This window comes from Fundulus heteroclitus, chromosome 12 (assembly GCF_011125445.2).
Source record: "Fundulus heteroclitus isolate FHET01 chromosome 12, MU-UCD_Fhet_4.1, whole genome shotgun sequence".
Taxonomy (NCBI): domain Eukaryota; kingdom Metazoa; phylum Chordata; class Actinopteri; order Cyprinodontiformes; family Fundulidae; genus Fundulus; species Fundulus heteroclitus.
In genome coordinates, this window is record NC_046372.1 from 25,330,087 (window position 1) to 25,349,889 (window position 19,803).

A 19,803-nucleotide genomic window follows, 5' to 3' on the forward strand; every position below is an offset into this window, starting at 1 on the left:
GACAGAACCGCTGCATGTGAAAGATCAGCGCGCTCATGCCTGTTCTGGAGCCAAACCCACGTTGCCTCCATGCTCTGCCTCTGCAGTGCACCTGTGCATCTGGCTTCATTTTCCCTATGAAAATATTTGCTCTGCTGTCCCGTTTTATTAAGTTTTAATACAAAAGAGAAGCTGTTCCAGCTCCAGCAGTCAGCCCGGTTTGAGGTACTGTGTCCGAGCTTATGGGGACGTTTTTTATTTATTTATTTTGTTATCACGGCACATAAGTATTCATTCCCTGTCATCTCTTTTAGCCTCCACACATGGCATGCACACCCTTCGCCGGCTGCATCCTCAGGGTTAAACTCTGTTGCACTGTTTGGTCTCAAAGCTGATATGTTTGGATGAATTTATTCTGGATTCCACCAACGTCATGAATCTTCTGTTTCCATGTCACGTTTGTATAATTTGGTCTTGTTATCAGAAATTGTTACTTGATAAAAGAGGAAATGTCAAGAACTGCTATTGAGAGCCATACATCTTTCCATTACAGTTTAATCATATCGTATATCCAGTCTTTGAACAAGTGAGCGAAGTCTTGGCCTTTAACCTATCTCAGCCAGGACAAATGGAAGATAGACTATTACCCAGCTGTGTCACTGCTTTCTGTAAAGCGTCCGGCCTAAATATACACAGCCTGACAAGTTTAAATCATGAGAAAACAAAAATCTAAATATACAGGCAGTTAAAACCAGATATTTACACTTTTTTTCCTGACTGACATTAAATCAGACTATCAATGTTTCCAGCTTTTGTTTGTTGCTGCTAAAGACCGAATATTGACATGGAATTTAATTTTAATTAGTGTCTGCAGTTTCAGAAGTACAGTATGCATACAGTTGGATTACAACGCCTTTAAACAATTAGGAAGGGCAGAGGATGGTGGTCAGCCATCAAATCCAGGTGGGTCTCATTTTGTCTAAGCTTTAGTCAAAATGAGACCGACCTGTGGCTGTATTTTAATGTAACACCTCAGACACTCTACTTCCTTGTGTGACATTAAGGGAAATCTAAAAACAAATCAGGAAAGATTTAAGTCTTTGGGTACAATTCCAAGTGCACGAAAATGCTGCATTGATCTATTCAGCAAAATCTAAGCAGGTGCGAACGTCGTGGAAACATCCAGCCATCTTCTGGCTGGACGTTTCTTCTGCGTCTGTGTCCCAGAGATGAGCGAGTTTGGGTGTGACACGTCTGAATCAGTCGCAGATCAAAAGCAGAAGAGTGTCGTTATCCACAGGGAAACCAGGTCTGCACCATCCTGGACTGAAAGACCACTCAGAGAGGAAGAAGCCATTACTCTTAAAGCAGCTTGAAAAGTTTGAAAATGCGCTAATCATGGAAGACGAGTCCTGTGGTCTGAGGATATTTAAATGTATTTGTTCGGCTATAGCGACTCTTATTATGTTAGGAGGGAAAAAGGGGGAAACTTGTAAGCCGGAGAACACCTGGCTTTTTGTTTTACGCATGAGTCCACTAAAAAAAAAAAATGAAATAGTTACAGAACCATGGTGTCCAGGTGTTGTTGCTGAGGGGAGATCAGGTTTGGGAACCTGAGGGTAAAGGTTTTAGTGGGATGTGGTTGTGTTGCCCTCTTAAAGCCATTTCAGCTCATATTGGAGCGGGATCCGGACTTAACAGGCGAGTGTGAAGCAGTCGGAGTGAAAGGTTGCCATCCAGGTTCTGAGTCTGAAAACGGCGGATCTCTCCCTCCTATCTGTGCTCAGACACTACCAGCTTCTTCACATTTCCACTGACACCACCTTTCACACCCTTTCTGACCCTGAAGGGTTTTTATGCTCTTAAACATTAATTTGGGGAACAAATGGCGTCCTGCAGAAACCAAAAACTAGATACACCTGGACGGCTACAGATGCTGTCCACGCTTTGATGATATATATCATCCTCTGCCCATAATCCCGCTCCTGTGGACCCTGTAATGAGACTGTTGACATTACTCTGGAAAATGACCACCTGGAGATAACAATAGAGCCGCGCACAGTAACTGTGGAAAGTGAAAGAGTAGAGCGCACATGTCACAGAGTCATGGTAAAGGCATCGGGAAGCAGGAACCCATGCTGAGAAAAACCGTCACAGTTTCCACCAAATCCAGGTTCTCAGACTTTTTTACTGGTCCATGTGTCTGGGTGTGGTGCCATCCAGCTGCTCGAGCGTTCTCCGTCACCGAGCGGGAGGCTAGCGGCCTTTCTGACCATTCACATAGTACAGTAAGGGAAGTGGGTCCAATAAAACATGTCCAAATAGGAGAGCAACAAATTCCTGCTTTACGTTCAGCCCTGAGAGATCTCACGTCTTAAAATATCTCACGTCTCACTTTTGCAAATGTGGGCGGTTTACCAGGGAATAAAAGTGGCTTACCAAAAAAATGTTAATTGTTGCATGTTGTGTCTGTCGGAAGAGCCGTCAGACCTGATCTAGAGAGAGAAGAAGGTCTGAATGTAAGGCTGGGAAGACATTCGAGTTTTAAAGAAAAAAAAATCTGCTTGTGTTTCAGAACTGGGGCAGCAGTGGTCTGTTCTGTTCAGGCTTTACTCAGCGCTGCTGGCGTCTAGGACAAAACACCGGACCTTATAATTTTATGCATCAGAGTATTTCCTTGTAAGGTTGGGACAATTCGGGAGCATAACGGGAATGTGTTCTGGAGAGGAGGCTGATGGCTGGCAGGAAGTGCTCGACAGATAATAACAGAAGCACCAGAACTTATTTTCTGTCACATTTTATGATACGTGAAGCATAAAGTGAAAGAAGCGGAGATCAAACGTGGAACCAAGCTTCTGGGATCCACTTTAATTGAATTTCATTCAGTCACAAAAAAAATTCACACATGAACTGGATCCATCAGGATGAAGAAATCCAGCCGGTTAACTCAAGGCTGAAGCCATTAGTGAAGTTGTTCATGTTCAAAACCAAGAATTTGTGAAATTTCTCCAGTTCCAATCCTAAATGTTTCTCCTGACAAGAACCCGACTTCCTGTCCTGTGTCCCCATCGAACAGGTTATAGCAAAACAAAATGAACTATCATTATGTTGACAGCCAAAAAAAAGTTTTAGTTGCACTTTTTTGTAATATCCAACATGACTTCCAGGTTTATCATTTCAAGGGGAAATCTCTTTTGTCAAGATAATGTGTTTATGTTATGTTATCCATTTTTTCCTCTCTTATGAGCAAATAATGCAGAAACTGATTTAAAATGAGCAGTGCAGAGCAGCAACTTGGAAAAAAACACAGGATCTGACAGTAAAGATTCAAAGATTCTTTAGTGTCACCACGTCTTGCCATTTCTTTTTGGCCACATTAAAAAAAAAACTGTTACCATTGTTCATTGCCTCTTTGTTTGTCAGTTTGCCTTCATTATGTGTAATGTGTGTAATGTGAACCGAAGTAGCCAAAGAGAAATTTCGCCTCGGTAACACGTGGTGACATTAAAACAATCTTGACTCTTAAAAGACAAACAAACAAACAAACAGGCAATGAACAAGAGTCACAGTGTTTTTTTTCTAATTATAGCTTTCAAAATATAAGAAATAATCATAGTAAAGACTATTGATCCATCCGAGTATTCTTAATTATAGCTCCTGGCTCCTGTTCAGTGACCTTTCAAGGGATCAACAGTGAGAAATCGTGGGGAGGAATGAAGCTTCGGACTGCAGTGACAGCCTTTAACTCCGATGTCATTACGTGACGGAAACGCACATTAATGATGCGAGTCAAGAAAATGATCTACAAAGTGCACGCTCTCTTCTCTCTGGAGATTTTTGTTCATTTCCATGCGGTGGGCGGTGCTTATACGTCATGTCGCTCAAAGGATTGTGGGACACCTTAAGGCTCCTTAGCACCGGTAGGAACGTCAGGAGAGGAAGTATACAGGCTTCTTTTCCTACCTCCTTCCTTACTGACTGCACTATTCAGACAGCACTAATCATGGCGATCGCTGACACGCTTTTGCTTTGGCTAAAGAGTCCTTGCTGCTCTATAAGGGTCTTTAGATGGACCCCTAGGTAAACCAGAACAGCATAGTGAGGGAGAAAAGACAGGTGTGACTATTACAAATCAAGACCAAGTGGGGCAGAGGGGTGGAAGTCAGATTCTAGAAAATAGAAATCCTGAAGCTGCAGTGACAATGCAGCACTAAGGCCGTTTAAACCCAACAGGAGCTTAACTAAAACCTCCATTAAACCCCAAAAAACATAAAATTATATAAAAAAAATCTACAAGCCCTGAAAAGAATGCAGACTGAAACAAATGGATACCAACTCTAAACTATTTTTAATGTCAGTCTGGAAGACCCGACCCATTTTCAGAGTTAATTCAGCAGACCACGTTGCGTGATATTTTTATACGTTTCCTGAAATTAGTGTGGGTCTGTGAGGTTGTGGAAACCCACATGAATATGTAATGTATTCCTTGGACCATGTCTTTTCTTGTAGAGTATTAAACCATGACTTTTAATGTTTTGCTTGGGGGAAAATCTTTTTATGCCTCAGATGACAATAAGTATTTATGGACAGGCTTGATCTGTCGCAGCAGATTAAAATTAAAAAGAATCTGACTCAAATGCCGTGAAAGTGGACCAAACTGAGTTTCAACAATTTAAACCAAATCATTTAAACATTACATAATTTGGGTTATTGGTTTTTGTATCTGCTAATATTCTAATTATAAATATCAAAGCAGAAAACATGCAGAGCTTGGTTGGTGAAGATGTGAACACCAAGTAATGAGACGACAGAAAAGCTTGTTAATGATTACAGCTCCAAACAGCAGCGTAATTTCACCGTTTCCTCCAACATGATGTCAGGTTTGGTTCTTTGGGTTTTCCTCTGTATTTATTTCAACTAAGCTAATTTATAAGTTCAGAAAAACATAATCTCAGTAATAGTAATAGTAATAGTTAAACTCAAACTGGTGAGGCAACAAAAGGCCACATGCCCTGTAGCAGCAGGAAGAGAGACGCTCGCACAGTTTGCACAGAATACATTCAGTCACAGAATTCCAGCCTAATTTTACTCTGAGGAATGAAATATTTTCTCCTTTTGTATATTAAATTTATTATTTTATTTATTTTCGGAATTTAAAATTTTGATTTACAGTAATCTTTATTTTCTAGCTTTGTGGCGGTTAACAGAGATTTCTGTCAGCGATCTGTAGAAAGTGATCCTAGTATTTTTCCTGACAGATTAATGCCTGATCATTTTTTAATGAGACACTTTAGATACAACTACTTCTCTGACATTTAACTTCTGTTCTTGTCCATACAAATCATTAAAACTGAGATGATGATCATGACCCTAAGCTAAGAAATGCTACAACTGTTGTTGTTTTTTAGTTTTTTAATTAAAAATGAGGATGAGATGATAATAATGAGAATACGTAACATTAGAGTATATCTTTGTTCATAAAATATAACATCTGAATCCTAAGAAATCAGGATTCCAGAGTTCAGACCCTCTTTTCTACCTAAATTAAAGGGAATTATTCCAGTTTCCGGCATTTTATCCTGCAGGAATGTTTCCAGGTTCTTGCTTCGCAAAATATATAAAATTTCAGAGCAAAGAAAGAACGGTAAAGCAAATAAAAATGTTTTGATATATTCGTTTGTCCTAAATCAGTGTAATAAATCATAACCAGATGGGGCTCGTTACCTCAGTCTGACCTCTTTTAACGTTACCTTTTTAAAACACAGTTAAAATAATTTTCAACCCTCATATCTTTAGCTTTATCATTACCTGCCAAGAGGAAAAGAGTCCAGACCCAAAGAGAGCACAATGGAGAGTTCAAAACCTGCTATAATGAGATGTTTTCACCTCCAAACCTGAATCATATTTCATGTCAACAAAGACAGAAGATCTGCCAATTCCACGGCTGAAGAATCTCAAGCTGAGGTTGTTTTTCAGCAAAAGAACAAAAACAAAGCTTTCGCTTTAAAATCACCCAAAAGCTTCAGGAGATACAGCTGTCTGTCAAATTCAGATAGAAAAGAAAATTGAAAGAAAAACAGCTCCACTAATATTCTGGCCCCTTTGAAAACAAAGTTGCACATTATTGCTCCTCCGCAGAACCTAAAAGCCGTGCGAGTTTGAATCGGATGCTGAGAATTAATCCGTCATTTATTCTGGAACTGAAGCCATTCTTTGGTTTCACTTGCTGATTAGTTACAGCTTCACCCTGGCTTTGGTGCCCTGCACATAAAATTGGAAACAGCTTTTTAACCTCTCAACCTCTGATAAAGAATATCTGACTCCGAAGGCTGTTTTCCTTTCCTTTTTGATCTCCTTTTAGTCAGCACATGAATGTCCCTTCAGTGGGGAAGACTGTTCTCTGCTCTGCTGCGCTCTATTCTGTGGAAACAGATCCTCTTCTTCAGGCTTTGTCTGTTTTTTCTCTCTTATAAACTTAAAAGAAAACCTGTTGTTTGTACTGGACCATTCCTTTTGACAACAACCTCCTTATGCACACTGTTGGAGCCTAAAACTATGTTACAGCAGAACCATTAGTTCTGTCTCAGTGCAGTGGGATTATCTCAATGTCAGATTCATGCTTTAAAAAATTTTAAATCCTGTTCAAAAGTCACTTATTTGGATCTCCCTGCAGCAGAACCAGACTTTCTTGTAAATAAAGAATAAATCCACCAAACAGATTTTCTAGAATAAATGTTTCATCTGATTTTGTTAAGCTCTGATCTGCAGATACAGAATTTGGCTATAAATAACAACATACTGTCCATTTTGCATATAAATTAAAATGTTACTGACTTAGACATAAAACATATATAAATTAAAACACTGTTTTTTATCAAAAGAGCCCAGAATTACAGAGCTACCTCTCACTGCATCTTTTAAAATCTTCAGGTACATTAAACTTCTTAAGGTTCTGAGACACGGACCATCTGTACAGAACCCAAGAAAAAGACCTTTAAGGTTATTTCTTTTAGAAGATAGATCTTCTTTTTGACCCACCTCAAAACCTATAAAATCACTATTTCACAGGTTGTTAATTTTTTTTCTTCATTAAATCAAAAGAAATCAATATTTGAGTGAACAAATCTCAAATTTCCTGTGAAAACATGCTGGATCGCTGGATCATTCAGACAAAAACTCTGCAGTTCAACAGGATCTCAGTTTCTAAACAAAGACAACATCATCATGGAGGCTTACCACATCTTTAACATCATATATTAGCAATTATCACAGTTAGAAAAGTCAGTAATCCCTGTTAAGTTAGTTTGCAGCTTTACCTGAACTGTGATATTTCCAAAATGCTGCCAATACTTGCAGGATGATCTGGAACAGATGGAGTTGGACCCCTGGAAAGTATAAATTAGATCTCTTATAGTATTTTCCCTCTGGTCTCTTGTGGTTAGCACAACCTTGCATTTTCCAACCCAGCAGTCGCCGGTCAGGGCTGCTCACGTGTAACATTGTCCGTTTCCGACCGTCTGCTGATTGCTCTGTGCACCTCTGGTCTTCAGACATCTTTCTGAAGGTCATTAAATGGTTTTTCCTCCAGCTTTGGCTCCTTTGGGTCTCCTTTTTATTTTTTAAGCTGCTATTAAGTGTAAAAAGGTTGTTAGCTTGTTCCCAAGGGGTGAACTAGTGTTGTGTTGACAAATAACAGACATCTTAACAAAGAACCCATTTGAAATAAGATTTTTGGTACCAGCGGCCTGTCTCAAAGATGCAGTATCTCCCCATCTCTTCAACTGAATCAATGAAAAAGACAAATAGAAATAAAACAGACATAAACTGGTGACTCCCAAACAGTTATTAAAGGAACAGTAAGTAATAATGACACCTAGTGGTTAAAATCGGAACAACGCGTTCACAATGTATTTCACGGAGACCCGCCATTTACCCAACAGTCCGTTGCTGCTGTGAAATTCCATAAAATTTTTACCAACACAGGACAGCTCTATGGTGTTATATTCTGTTTTATTTCTGCTCTGCTTCTCTTACTGGCTTCCATGTTTACGGGCTGCTGCTCTTTTGTCAACATAAGATACCAAATGCACTCTGTTCTGGGAACCCTGGGAACTCTCATGTGATTGGCTGAGGAACCAGGAAGTAAACATGCGCTACTCCCTGAACCGAAGTAGTTTCAGGCCATTCCTCTAGGTTTGAAAGACTAAGACATTGTTGATGGAGAGGATTGTTTAGGGGATGTTACTTCCATCCTGGGTGAGAAATTAGAATGATTTAGGTTAATTTTACAGCAAATTTCTTACTTATAGCTCCTTTAACTAAAAAACCTGCTAAAACCGTGAGTGATCGACTGAAGGTAAATACATTTTATTGTTGCTTTGTAAGCTCTTGGCTGTATTTTATCCTGCGTTTTTTTATTTTTATTCAAAGACGTCACCTTCAGGCAGATCATCTGCTGGAGTCCTGACTCTTCTTCCTTTGTCCTGCTGTCCTCGTTTTAAGCGTCCTCTGCACTGTACAAGACGGTGTCATCGTCAGCTGACAGCAGTGCAAAGGAAAGGAGTGAAGAGTTCACTAAACCCACCTGAACTGGTGCTGGGCAGCCATTTTTTATCTGCATTTAAGACCTTCTGAGCTGGTCATGTTCCCCGTGTCCTTCACAGCTACTACAACTGGACGACACAGACGTCCACGTCCAACTGCAGCCCGAACTTTGAGGTGATTTATGACGACCCAAACGGACTTCTCTTCAAGAGCAAGAGGGACCAAAGGATGCTGAAACTGGATCCTTGGGTAAGGATGTGATTCTGTTACTGTTCAAGCTCTGCTGCTTTGCTATTAGGTCCTGGGGCAGACAAGTGGGGGAGTTAATCAGATCCAGTCACCTGCGCCGTAGCCATAAAAATGTTTCAGGGAAGTAAAAGGCCTTATCAGATCCAGTGTGCTTCCTGGCACACATTGTCCCTAAAGCCAGTGTTATGTTTAACAGAGCATGTGACATTATAGCTGCTATATTCTGCCACTGGCCTGAGTTTTAGGCATTAAAGCATTTTAACAAGCCAGAGATGTCAGCCGCACATTCTGGAGCAGCTGGAGAGGCGGAGAGCTTTAAAGACATCATATTTGCTTTCCACCTGCACACAGAACGAAGGATCAGGGGGTCGAGGCAGGTGCTTCCTCCACGCTCCCCTTCTGGCGCAGGCCTTGGAAGAATAACGGCCCACAGGGATGGTTTTTATTTTCCCTCCTGCTTCTCTCTTCGCTGGGGGGGGGGGGGCAGGGAAGTAGTTGGTGGGGCTGAACTATTTTGAAATTGCAGACAGAGCTGTGGGGACTGCGTTTTTGAGGCCAAAATGGCAGCCCAGTGTTCTAGCTGCGGTCGAGCCCCGCCCCGACCAGGCCGTCTATTAAAAACACAAGCGATGGAAGGCACAGGAAACCAGGGACATCAAACCACCCGCGTGCCCAGAAGCGCGGCACCGCTCAGCCCAGAGCCGTCCAGCTTTTAACCCTCCGTCTGTGCGCCATAGCTGCTCAGCGGATCTGCATCTAATCTTTAGAGTTCGGCCTAAACACTTTGATTTTCTGCCTTTGTCAGACCGTGAACTCTTCTCAGGAAAGTGGGGTTTGCCTCTTATCTCCGGGGCTTGTTAGGTCTGGCTGAATACACCTGAAAGCCTTTCTTAGACGATGGCAGCATTTTGGTCGGTAATATGGAAGCATGGCATCTAGCAGAATTTCCGATTGTGGCGATGAAGTCATTTTTAGCCGTGTGTTCCTCCTGAAGTTGCTTTGAACTCGCCTCTCTCGTTTCAACACCCACGGGGGTGTTTGAGGTAACCGTGTAAATTGAGTGTAATGGTTGACCAATGGATGGAGGATTCTGACACAGTCGGGCTTAAAGAAAACGTTTCCAGCTGCTTGTGGCTTCACGTCTATAGAAGCCGTTTGAGTTTTGATCGGGAAGGACGGATGAACAGACACAAAGACATACTGTTGGTTTCAGGTCTGGACTTTGACAGGACCACATGGATACGGTTTGATTGAAACCTTTCAGTTGTAGCTCTGGCTGTATGTTCAGTGTGTTTGGTCCGGTCTGAAGGCCAACCTCCACTCTACTCTCACGTCTTGGGTTTTCTCCCTGGATAGTCCTGCATTTAGCGTCATCCATCCTCCCATTAGCTCTGACTTTTCTGTGCTTGCTTAAGAATAGCCTCCCCACAGCATGATGCTGCCACCACCATGTTTCACTATGAGAGTGCTGTGTTTAGGATCAACCAAAAACAGCATGTAAGCCTGAAAGTTCAATGTTGGTCTCATGTGACCAGACCACCTCCTTCCACATCTTTGCACTGAAATTAGGACAACACTTTAAGAATGTATTAATTTCCTTTCCCTTCACAGGTCTGCTCTACTTTGAGTTAGTCTGTCACATAAAGTCCCAATAAAATACATTCAAGCTTACGAGTATGAAGTGACAGAATATGGAATGGCTCAATGCTTATTGCTATTTTTGAAAAGCAGAATCAGTTGATTTATTCTAATATTATTCTAATGTCCCACTGAATCTAATTATTTGCTGGAACAGAGTGTAGCTGCATTGCATGTTTTATTTTGCAAATAGACTATAAATAATATCCCTGTTGCCTTGCAACTTTCTGTCTGTTCATCCGTCCTTCCCTGGGTTCAAATTTCTGCATGGAGTTTGCGTGTTCTCCCTGTGCAGGCGGGGGTTCTCTCTGGGTACTCCAGCTTCCTCTCTCTCACCAAAGACATGAATGCTGGGTTAACTGGTCTCTCCAAAACGCCATTAGATACGAGTGTGTGCATATATGATTAGTATGTTGTGATGGACTAGCGACCTGTTGTCACCCCCCCACCCCCCAAACCACCCCCCCTCTCTACGCTCTTAAAACTGATGTGTCAGATTTTAATGCACCGAATCACCTCAGTCACAACACATGGTGTGTCATTTTATTTATTTAAAACTTAATTCTGTTAGTTTGACTAACTATTTGGTCACAACATTGGGAAATTTAAACTGGTAAAATGTTACATTTCTGTTAATGTCTGAAACAGATTTACAGAATTTTAGAAAATATTTTGGACACTCATGAAAAGAAAAAAAATGTTTATTAAGTTTTTCTTTTCAAGAGGAGCCACTTAGTTATGTACATAAAAAAAACCTTTGTAAGAATACTTTAACTTTGTGACAACTGCTAATAAAGTGATCCCTAATTTCCTAATCAAACCCTGACTGAAAATGTTTTCCTTCAGAAATGGGTTCTAGATCAAACCCAAAGAAGAGTTTCTAATTCCTAAATGTGGGTTTTATGAGCATAAAGGACAGTTAGAGTCTTGAAGTGTCAAACCGTTCATATTTAGACTGTTTCTGTGTCTTTTTAACAGGATCAGAGAACTAAAAAATAACGGTGTTGCTCTCTGAACCTGTCCCTCTGTTTGCTTTCAGTCCGGGTCCGGGGAGGACTCCAGCAGGGTGCTCCTCCAGTCGGACCTCTATGTCCAGGTCGTCCTGTACGACCACAGCGTCAGAGTGGTCTGAGCTGCAGACGCTGCCGCCGTCACAGGCGTACATGTGGCGCACGACGCAGAGCGCTGGAAGCCTCTAATTTAAGCGGGTAGATGCATCGTCATTTATCCTGCACGCCATCAGGGTGGAGCTGCTGCTGCTGCTGCTGCTGCTGCTGCTGCCTGCAAACGGAGGATTCCCAGAGGAAGGCGCGGAGGAACCGGTGTGACGGATGGAAAGTTTCAAGTGGAACTCAGAAATTCCTTTTGTTGCATTATCTGTCATTCCACAGGTTTTAGTCAGGAGCCAGAACCCTTCACAGCGACCCCAGGCTCATCCACCGACAGGCTCAACATGTTTCAGGCTGTTTGTCTAAACAAATTAAAGGTGTAAGAGCTTTAAAAGATGATGGGAGCTGCTTTTATGTCCTCCCCCAGGCTGCGGTGGATCCTATTGGACTGGAAGAGTGGCTAATGGGCTTAAAGCATTCCTCGTGTTCCCAGATGTACGGCACACTATGCCGGACATCAAAGCCCTCCATCACTTAGTCGCTGACTGACAGATTTTAATGCAGCACAACTCAACAAATAATCTCATTCGTAAACTTCTTTGAAACTTGAAGAAGTTCGGGTTTTTTTGCCACTGATGCTGAAACAGATGGAGGAGTTGCACAAGTAATATTACATCTGACCATAAAATAATAACAAATTACCGGATTTTCTTCATTCATGTGTGTTCATTCTGAAGCTGCATCCTGGCCAGCCATTCAACTGAAGTGATTTTGTTTTCCACCTGGTTCCTTTTATCCCCTTTTGCATTTACTTCAGAATGTTTAAAGGAAATAAAAAGCTTGACAACCAAACCCATAGTGAGGAAGATTTTCTTTTTTATTCAAATAGGAATCTAAAAATTGGAGTCTGCATATGTATTCCCTCCCTTTATTTTGACCCCCTTTAAACAAGATCTAGCACATTTGAAGAATCAAAAATAATCAAGTCATTATTGTCATTGTGTAACCACAATGAAATGTTGGTGAGACACCAGCTCAGAATTCATATATAACCCACAGACACCAATCAAAGGCATAAATGTTCAATCTGAAGGTGCTGAGAAGCTAAAACACGTGCAAGTTGTCCTCAGCTTCTAAGATTTAACTGCTCAAGTGAAAACAGGCAGATATCAGTGGCTTTCCTTTAAACGTCAGCAAACAGAGTCCACCTGTGCATGATTTACCCTCAGCATACGTACAGCTGTTCTTTTTCTGGCCTCTGAAGTTTGCTAGGGAACCTTTTTGGGGAAAAACAGCATCTTGAAAATAAAGGAACCCAGCGCACAGGTCAGGGAGAAAGTTGTGGAGAGGTTAGGTAAGAAAAACAAAAGCCCAGCTTTGAGCATCTTATGGCACTCTTTCATCCAGTATGTGACCAAAGACAGAGGATGGGTCAACTACAAACATGCCAAGACGGGATCGTCCGCCTGAAAAACTAGATTCCCTCATCAACTCGCCATCAGGTTCTGCAGAGGCAGAATGAGCCGTTTCCCTTTCACTCAGGTGTGTTGGAGAAAGGATCCATATGCATAAATACATATGGCTAGTTATGTTGCTCGTGAGGACTTGAAGTTGAAGACCCTAAGCCTAAACCGACAGGCCAGGCAAAGAGAAGCATGTAGGAAACTCATGGGGACTCTTGGAAGGACTGTGGAGGAGCTGCAGGGCACCCCAGCTCAGGTGGAAGAATCTGCTAAAGGGCAACGTTTAGTCGTATATTCCACAAAGTTGGAAGAGGCATAGAGAATGAAAATACAAGCATTACATCCTGGTCAGTTATTCATTTCAGAGCCATTTTCCCCGTGTATGTCTGGCCTTTAGGATGGGGCGTGCAGGATAATACACCTGAGCTGGGTTTGCCTCCCTGAAACATTCCCTACTAGCAGCTAATTCCTGCTCTGTAATGTTACTCCACTCCAGTCTTCGGGAAAATGCATCTGCTGCCACTCACGGGAACTCACCTCTGCAGTTTTCCCTGGAGCCGCGCTCTCGTCTCAGTAGAGATCTGTTCCATCAAAGCACTCCCGGTTAGTCATTTACAAACAGAGACACTGTCACCCGAGAGCGCACATTAGTCCTTTTATTCCTGCCACTCACACACTGTCTTTAAAAGTTTACAAATTGTTTTTAATATTTTTCACATGTGGATAAGCCAAGAAAAAAAGTGAAAAATTAAAAAGTGTTTCCTGACTCTTTCATTTTCCAAAAGTTAACAATTTTCTGATAGATATTGCTTTAAAAATAAATGTTTTTCAGTTTGATTTTCTGTAAAGGAATACACTTTTTCACACAGCTTTGACTATAACATTTACGATTCAGTATATTTTGTTGTTGCAAAACAATAATTGAGAAAGGAAAAAGTTGGATAATTAACTAGTGAAGTTTAGTAATTACTTTTCTGTAGACTTTAGCCTGTGTGCAAGCAGTCGGCGGTCTTAACAAATAAAAAAAAGGCAAATGACGATCAAAGGAATGGTTTCTCCAGAACTTGAAGACTCGGTGCTGAGATTTAGCCATTTGATTAAAGTGTGTTGGAGTAGAAATGTGTTTAAAAGTTGCAGTTCGTGAGGACTGGCGTTGGAGATGCCTGCTTTAGCCAGTCAGTGCCAGGAAACCGGTACTTTCTGGCTAAAGCAGGCGGTACTTTCATACCGCTCAACAACACAGAACCAAGCATCTAGCCTTATAGTTTGTTAGCTTCAGGATTCCAGTTGTGATTCCACTCACCATATATCTAGCTTTATATCTAGCTTTTTTTATTCTGATAAGATCGCAGACTGCTCACTCTCAGTTTGGATACAGAATCCCGCGCAAGCAAGAAGTGGATACATTATCCACTCCTTTCTTAGCAAAGAGCCACAAGAATAATCCTCGACCAGTCACCTGGAAACCATTGAGGCAAAACAGCAACCGAGCCCTAAAATAAAGTTTGGTTAATTTTTATTAAATATTTTTACAGATAATCCTGTTGACACATCTGCAGACCTATGTGCCAGAAGACTGGCTGACAAAATACAGAACCAATCAAACATCTCAACTTACCAATGAGACCCATTCCTTTGCAGTAGTCGCCAGGCTTGAGTGCAGCCATTACTACAGCATGCTATAGAGACAAGTACAGCATTTTATCTTATGGTATCCGTCACATCTTTGTCTCCAACACACCTGAAGCAAACAAATGGCCCTTTACCAAGCTGCTGCAGAGCTGAATTACTTAATGCTGATGAGGTAGTTCAGTCATTTGATGATTTTAGTGAGCTGCAGAAGAGATGCATCTAAAAGTTGCAGCAAAGAAGGTCACAAGGACAGGACATAGGCAGCCGATAGCTGTGCCTTAGAAGATGAAACAGCTTTTTTGTGTAGTTTGAGCATAATCTAAGTATTTCCACCAAACAAATAGGCGTCAATAATGTCAGTATAAATTGAATTTTTGGACATTTAAATCAGGAAAAGACAATAAATATTAATAATAAAAAGATGAGTAAAAATGCAACATTGTACAGTCAATTGTTTTTGCACCTGGTAAAGCAACATTGTTGCCATCAGTAATAGTTTCAATGCAACAAAAGTTGTAGAAATATGTAATACATCCTAATGCAGGTGTTCCCAAATGCGTTAAGCTGGTTGAGCTGGTTTAGCTCCGTCAGCAATTGCAAAATATGCCAATTGAATAAGTGCTAAATCTATTTATGCACCCAGGTGCATCCCTGCTACAACACCCTGAATTAAATGCCTTAAATACCTCCTCACCTTGTCACCAAGTTCAATTAAAGGTGTGTTGGAGCAATTGCAAATCAATACATACCTGACAACTGTTTTCAAATTGGTTTTTGTCTTTGCGCTAAATTTTTAAACAAATTTTCTCAAGGTTAGCATTCTGACAAATGCATGTTAATGAAAATAAAAATTATTTAAAAAGATTACAGAGGTGTTGCAAAATGTTCTGATATTTCGATCAAAAAATATCCTATTTTCTTCTAAGAAAACTCATAAAAGATGACTGTTCCCCAAACACAATGAGCCAGTTTTAGGAAAACCTATACAGAAACCTTGGAAAAAAAAGCAAAAAAGCCAGACAATCATTAATGACGGATATAGAATAAAATTTTTCAATTCAGTTTTATTTATATAGCGCCAACAACATATGTCATCTCACTTCAAACCTGGCATACCGGGTCCATACTCCAGCCCCAACCCACCTCTGAGTCTTATTGGCCTGAAAGTCACAAGAAACAAATGTCTTAATTCTGACAACTGTGAATGTGCGTCAGACGGCTTGATGCCAAACGGCCTTTCGTCCATCGGCTGCATCTGTTTGTCTGTTTTGACCAAACTGGTCCCTGCCGACCTCACTGGAACAATGTGTGGTGACACGAGGCTTCTGGGTTCTGGGGAATGACAGCCTGGCTTTGGGTCACCTCAGTCAGTGCAATCCTTTGTGTGTGTGTGTGTGTGTGTGTGTGTGTGTGTGTGTGTGTGTGTGTGTGTGTGTGTGTGTGTGTGTGTGTGTGTGTGTGTGTGTGTGTGTGTGTGTGTGTGTGTGTGTGTGTGTGTGTGTGTGTGTGTGTGTGTGTGTGTGTGTGTGTGTCATATCTGGGCCTGTGATTTATGCTGGTGTACAAAAAGAATTGTAAGAAGCACCATTAAAATTGAAGAGGTGTTAGAGTTTTACTTATTTTTCATTTTTTATTTACTGAATATATGCTGAATGAGTTCATATCTATGTTAGCTTTGTACCTTTAAAGTCAAAAACAACTAAATGAAGCTTTAAATACCAATGGATGGTCCTATGAGCAAACATAAAAAGATTATTACAATATAAATGACACATTTTATGTGTGATACCTTTTTAAGGGGGCATACTATTACAATATGCAACCCCCTCCCATGAACTCAGATTAATTATCCGTAAACATCAATAATTTGACTGTAAAATGGGTCAAATTGCTTTCATACCCCTTAAATATTTTTATTGGGCTTTTAAACTGTTGCGGTTTTAGCTGAAGTTTAGTTTTATGAGTTTGGGGCTTGACTTAATTCTAATATGCCCAACACACGGTAATAATGTGGTTTCACAATAAATGGACCATTAGATAGCAAAAAAACGATTCTTGACTCAATCTGATGCTTTTTCTTCATGTACTTCTGTAAATAGACGAAATTATTAGAAAGACCCGATAATGTTAAACCTGGTAATGACTCTAAATGTTACCGTAACTAACATCTCAGGATTCAGCCTTCCAACATCACACAGTTTGGATAAATGGGTACCATTTCACAAGACCTAAATCCTTTTAGCCATTTTCTTTTGGTTGGGTTTCTGGTCAATTGTTACGTTTTGATTAGCTTTACCTTCTGCTTGGTCTTTTGTCACTTCTTTCAGCATTTCTTCTTCTTCCTCCACAAAAGTCATTCCTAATTGTTAAGCAGTAGAATGCCTTGCACATGAACATGTTTAGTTAAACATTTTTAATTATTTATTTTAATCCAGTTTTAAAACAGCCCCATGATCATAAAGATGCGTCATGGTTGGAGGTTGTTTTTGTTTTCACCCAAATGCCAGGACACATTGAGCTGTGCACTGAGGTTCAAGCAAGATCACTGCAACCAATCTTGCAGAGCTAACGAGTCCTGCCGGTCCTTTTTGGCTACGGCTTGATGACGTGATTGAAAACAGGTGCAGAACAGAAGCAGAACAAGCAACACAGGAAAATGGTGGCAAGGGAGGAGGAGAAGATGGTACAGTAAACACAACAACCCGAGCATCATGGTATAAAGCCATCAAATAGACCCGGAACCCATGTTTAGAGGAGCTTCAGCAGCTGCTTCTACATTTAGTCCACAGGTGTCTTATTGACTTCCCTGAAGTTTATTAAAAATATCCGAACATTCAGTTAAGACATCCCCCGGCCTTTGGTGGATATCAGCATAACATCAAGAGGAATGTTTCCAGCAAAGGTCATCCTTACAAAGAGGAACACAACATCCCGTCAAAGGGACCTTAATTAGACCAGAAGTTTGGAAAAGCACCTTAAGACCACTGATAAGCTGTTTTATCACTTTTAAACAGCTTGCGTGTTGAGGAAAACACACCCACAACGGCATCTCTATATAGTCATAGTTGGCGATGGCAGCATCATGATGTAGGCTTTTTTCTTGGCAGCAGTGGGAACACTGGGGAGTGCAGAGGATTTCCCAGCCCAGCTGTCATGTGAAGTCCTTGGCCCCAAGTACCGTGATTCTACAACCATCCATTGAGTGGAGCATCTTCACTGCTAACCAAACTCATACTTACACATTTGAACAGATTTTTGAGTGCATTGTACCACATAAAATCAGTCAGTAAGCACAACAGTAGTCATATATAAGGCGCACCATCAATTTTTGAGAAAATATAAGGATTTTAAGTGTGCCTTATAGTCTGGAAAAACAGTACTCTCTTTTTCTTCTGCTCTATTTTTGTCAACTTTTCTCTCTTTTAACATGTTGTCTCATCAGCAAAGTTCTCCACCCCCCAAAAAAGGTCTATTATAGTAGATCTTTATCAGATAATGCTGTATCAAACTTTAAAGAGTCTGTCCCCATTTTAATTTCCTCAGTATCACAGGACTACCCAGCAGATGGCAGTAATGTTATTTCTTCCCATTCACAAATAGATGCTTTTGTTGACGGTGTCACTTCCTCATTGCATTTTGCATCAGACAATGAAACCTCCTTGAAAAAGAAGGTGATTATTCACAGGAAGCTGGCTCCCTGGTTTAATTTAGAGCTGCGTTCATTGAAGCCATTTTCTCTGTAAGAAATTACAGAGAAAATGGTGCTCTACACCTCTAGAGGAATCCTACCTAATCTGGAAGAACAGTCTATTGTTGTATAACAAGACCCTTCGCAGAGTTAGAGCAGCATATTTTTCATCATTAAATGAGGATGGGATTCCTCATACATAAAATTGATTCCATTAAAAATAAAATAATTGGCACCCTCCCAAACATGATTATCTCGTCGTCAGTAAGTGAGGCAGCATTGGAGGAATTGAAAATTTTAGCTTCATCTAAACCGTCTTCTTGTATGTTAGACCCAATTCTAACCAAGTTGTTTAAGGAGGTGTTCCCTTTGATCAGTGGCCCTATTTTAGACATGATTAATCTATCCTTGGTAAATGGATATGTACCACATGACTTTAAAGTAGCTGTTATTAAACCTTTACTTAAGAAACCATCTCTTGATCAAGATGAGTTAGTAAATTACAGACCTATATCTAATCTTCTTTTCTTATCTAAAATTCTTGAGAAAGTAGTTGCTAATCAACTATGTGAACATTTACAAAGTAATGACCTACTTGAGGAGTTTCAGTCAGGCTTCAGAGCTCATCATAGCACTGAAACAGCTCTGGTGAAGGTCACTAATGATATTCTCATGGCCTCAGATAATGGACTTGTGTCTATACTTGTCCTGTTAGATCTCAGTGCTGCATTTGATACAGTTGATCACAATATTCTCCTACAAAGACTTGAGCATACTGTAGGGATTAAGGGGAAAGCATTAGGCTGGTTTAAATCTGATCTGTCGGACAGATTCCAGTTTGTCCATGTTAATAATAAATCTTCCTCAAACTCTAGGGTCACTTGTGGAGTACCACAGGGTTCAGTCCTTGGACCAATTCTATTTACTATATATATGCTTCTGATTGGCAAAATTATCAGACAGCATGGGATTAATTTCCACTGTTATGCTGATGACACTCAACTATATTTATCCATAAATCCTGATGAATCCAATCAGTTACTTCGACTGCAGTCATGTCTTGATGACATCAAAAGCTGGATGACTTTAAATTTCCTGCATTTAAATTCTGACAAGACAGAAATTGTAAGCTCAAAAAATAAACTTCTTAATCAATCACTTAATCTGGGTGGCATTAAATTGGCCTCTGGTAATAAAGAAACTTGGTGTTATCTTTACCAAGACATGTCATTTAAATCCCATTTAAATTAAACAGGTTTCCAGAGTTTCCTTTTTTCACCTTTGGAATATCGCCAAAATTTGAGACATTCTGTCCAGGGGGGATTGCTGCAAAGCCATCAACAATGCAGACGACTGTCCACTGTGGCTCTACGCTCTTTCAGGAGGAGTGAATGCTGCTTGGAGAGACTTGATGCAACCTGCTGGGTTTCCTTAGAGAGGAAACTTTCTCACCAACCTGGAGGATCTGATTGAATCCGACCTCGGAAAGTGCCTTGAGATG

At 40.7% G+C, this 19,803-nt stretch overlaps 1 protein-coding gene across 1 annotated transcript in view; it reads left to right on the top strand.

Moving 5' to 3' along the window:
• The window catches only part of cfap299 (cilia and flagella associated protein 299), a 95,251-nt gene extending 83,029 nt beyond the window's left edge, over positions 1–12,222 (top strand). The window contains exons 5-6 of the mRNA XM_021317934.2: positions 8,643–8,772; positions 11,450–12,222. Of these exons, the coding sequence (XP_021173609.2) occupies positions 8,643–8,772; positions 11,450–11,542 (223 nt within the window). The 3' untranslated portion in view covers positions 11,543–12,222. The remainder of the gene's footprint in view (positions 1–8,642; positions 8,773–11,449) is intronic.
• Positions 12,223–19,803: the final 7,581 nt, after the last annotated feature.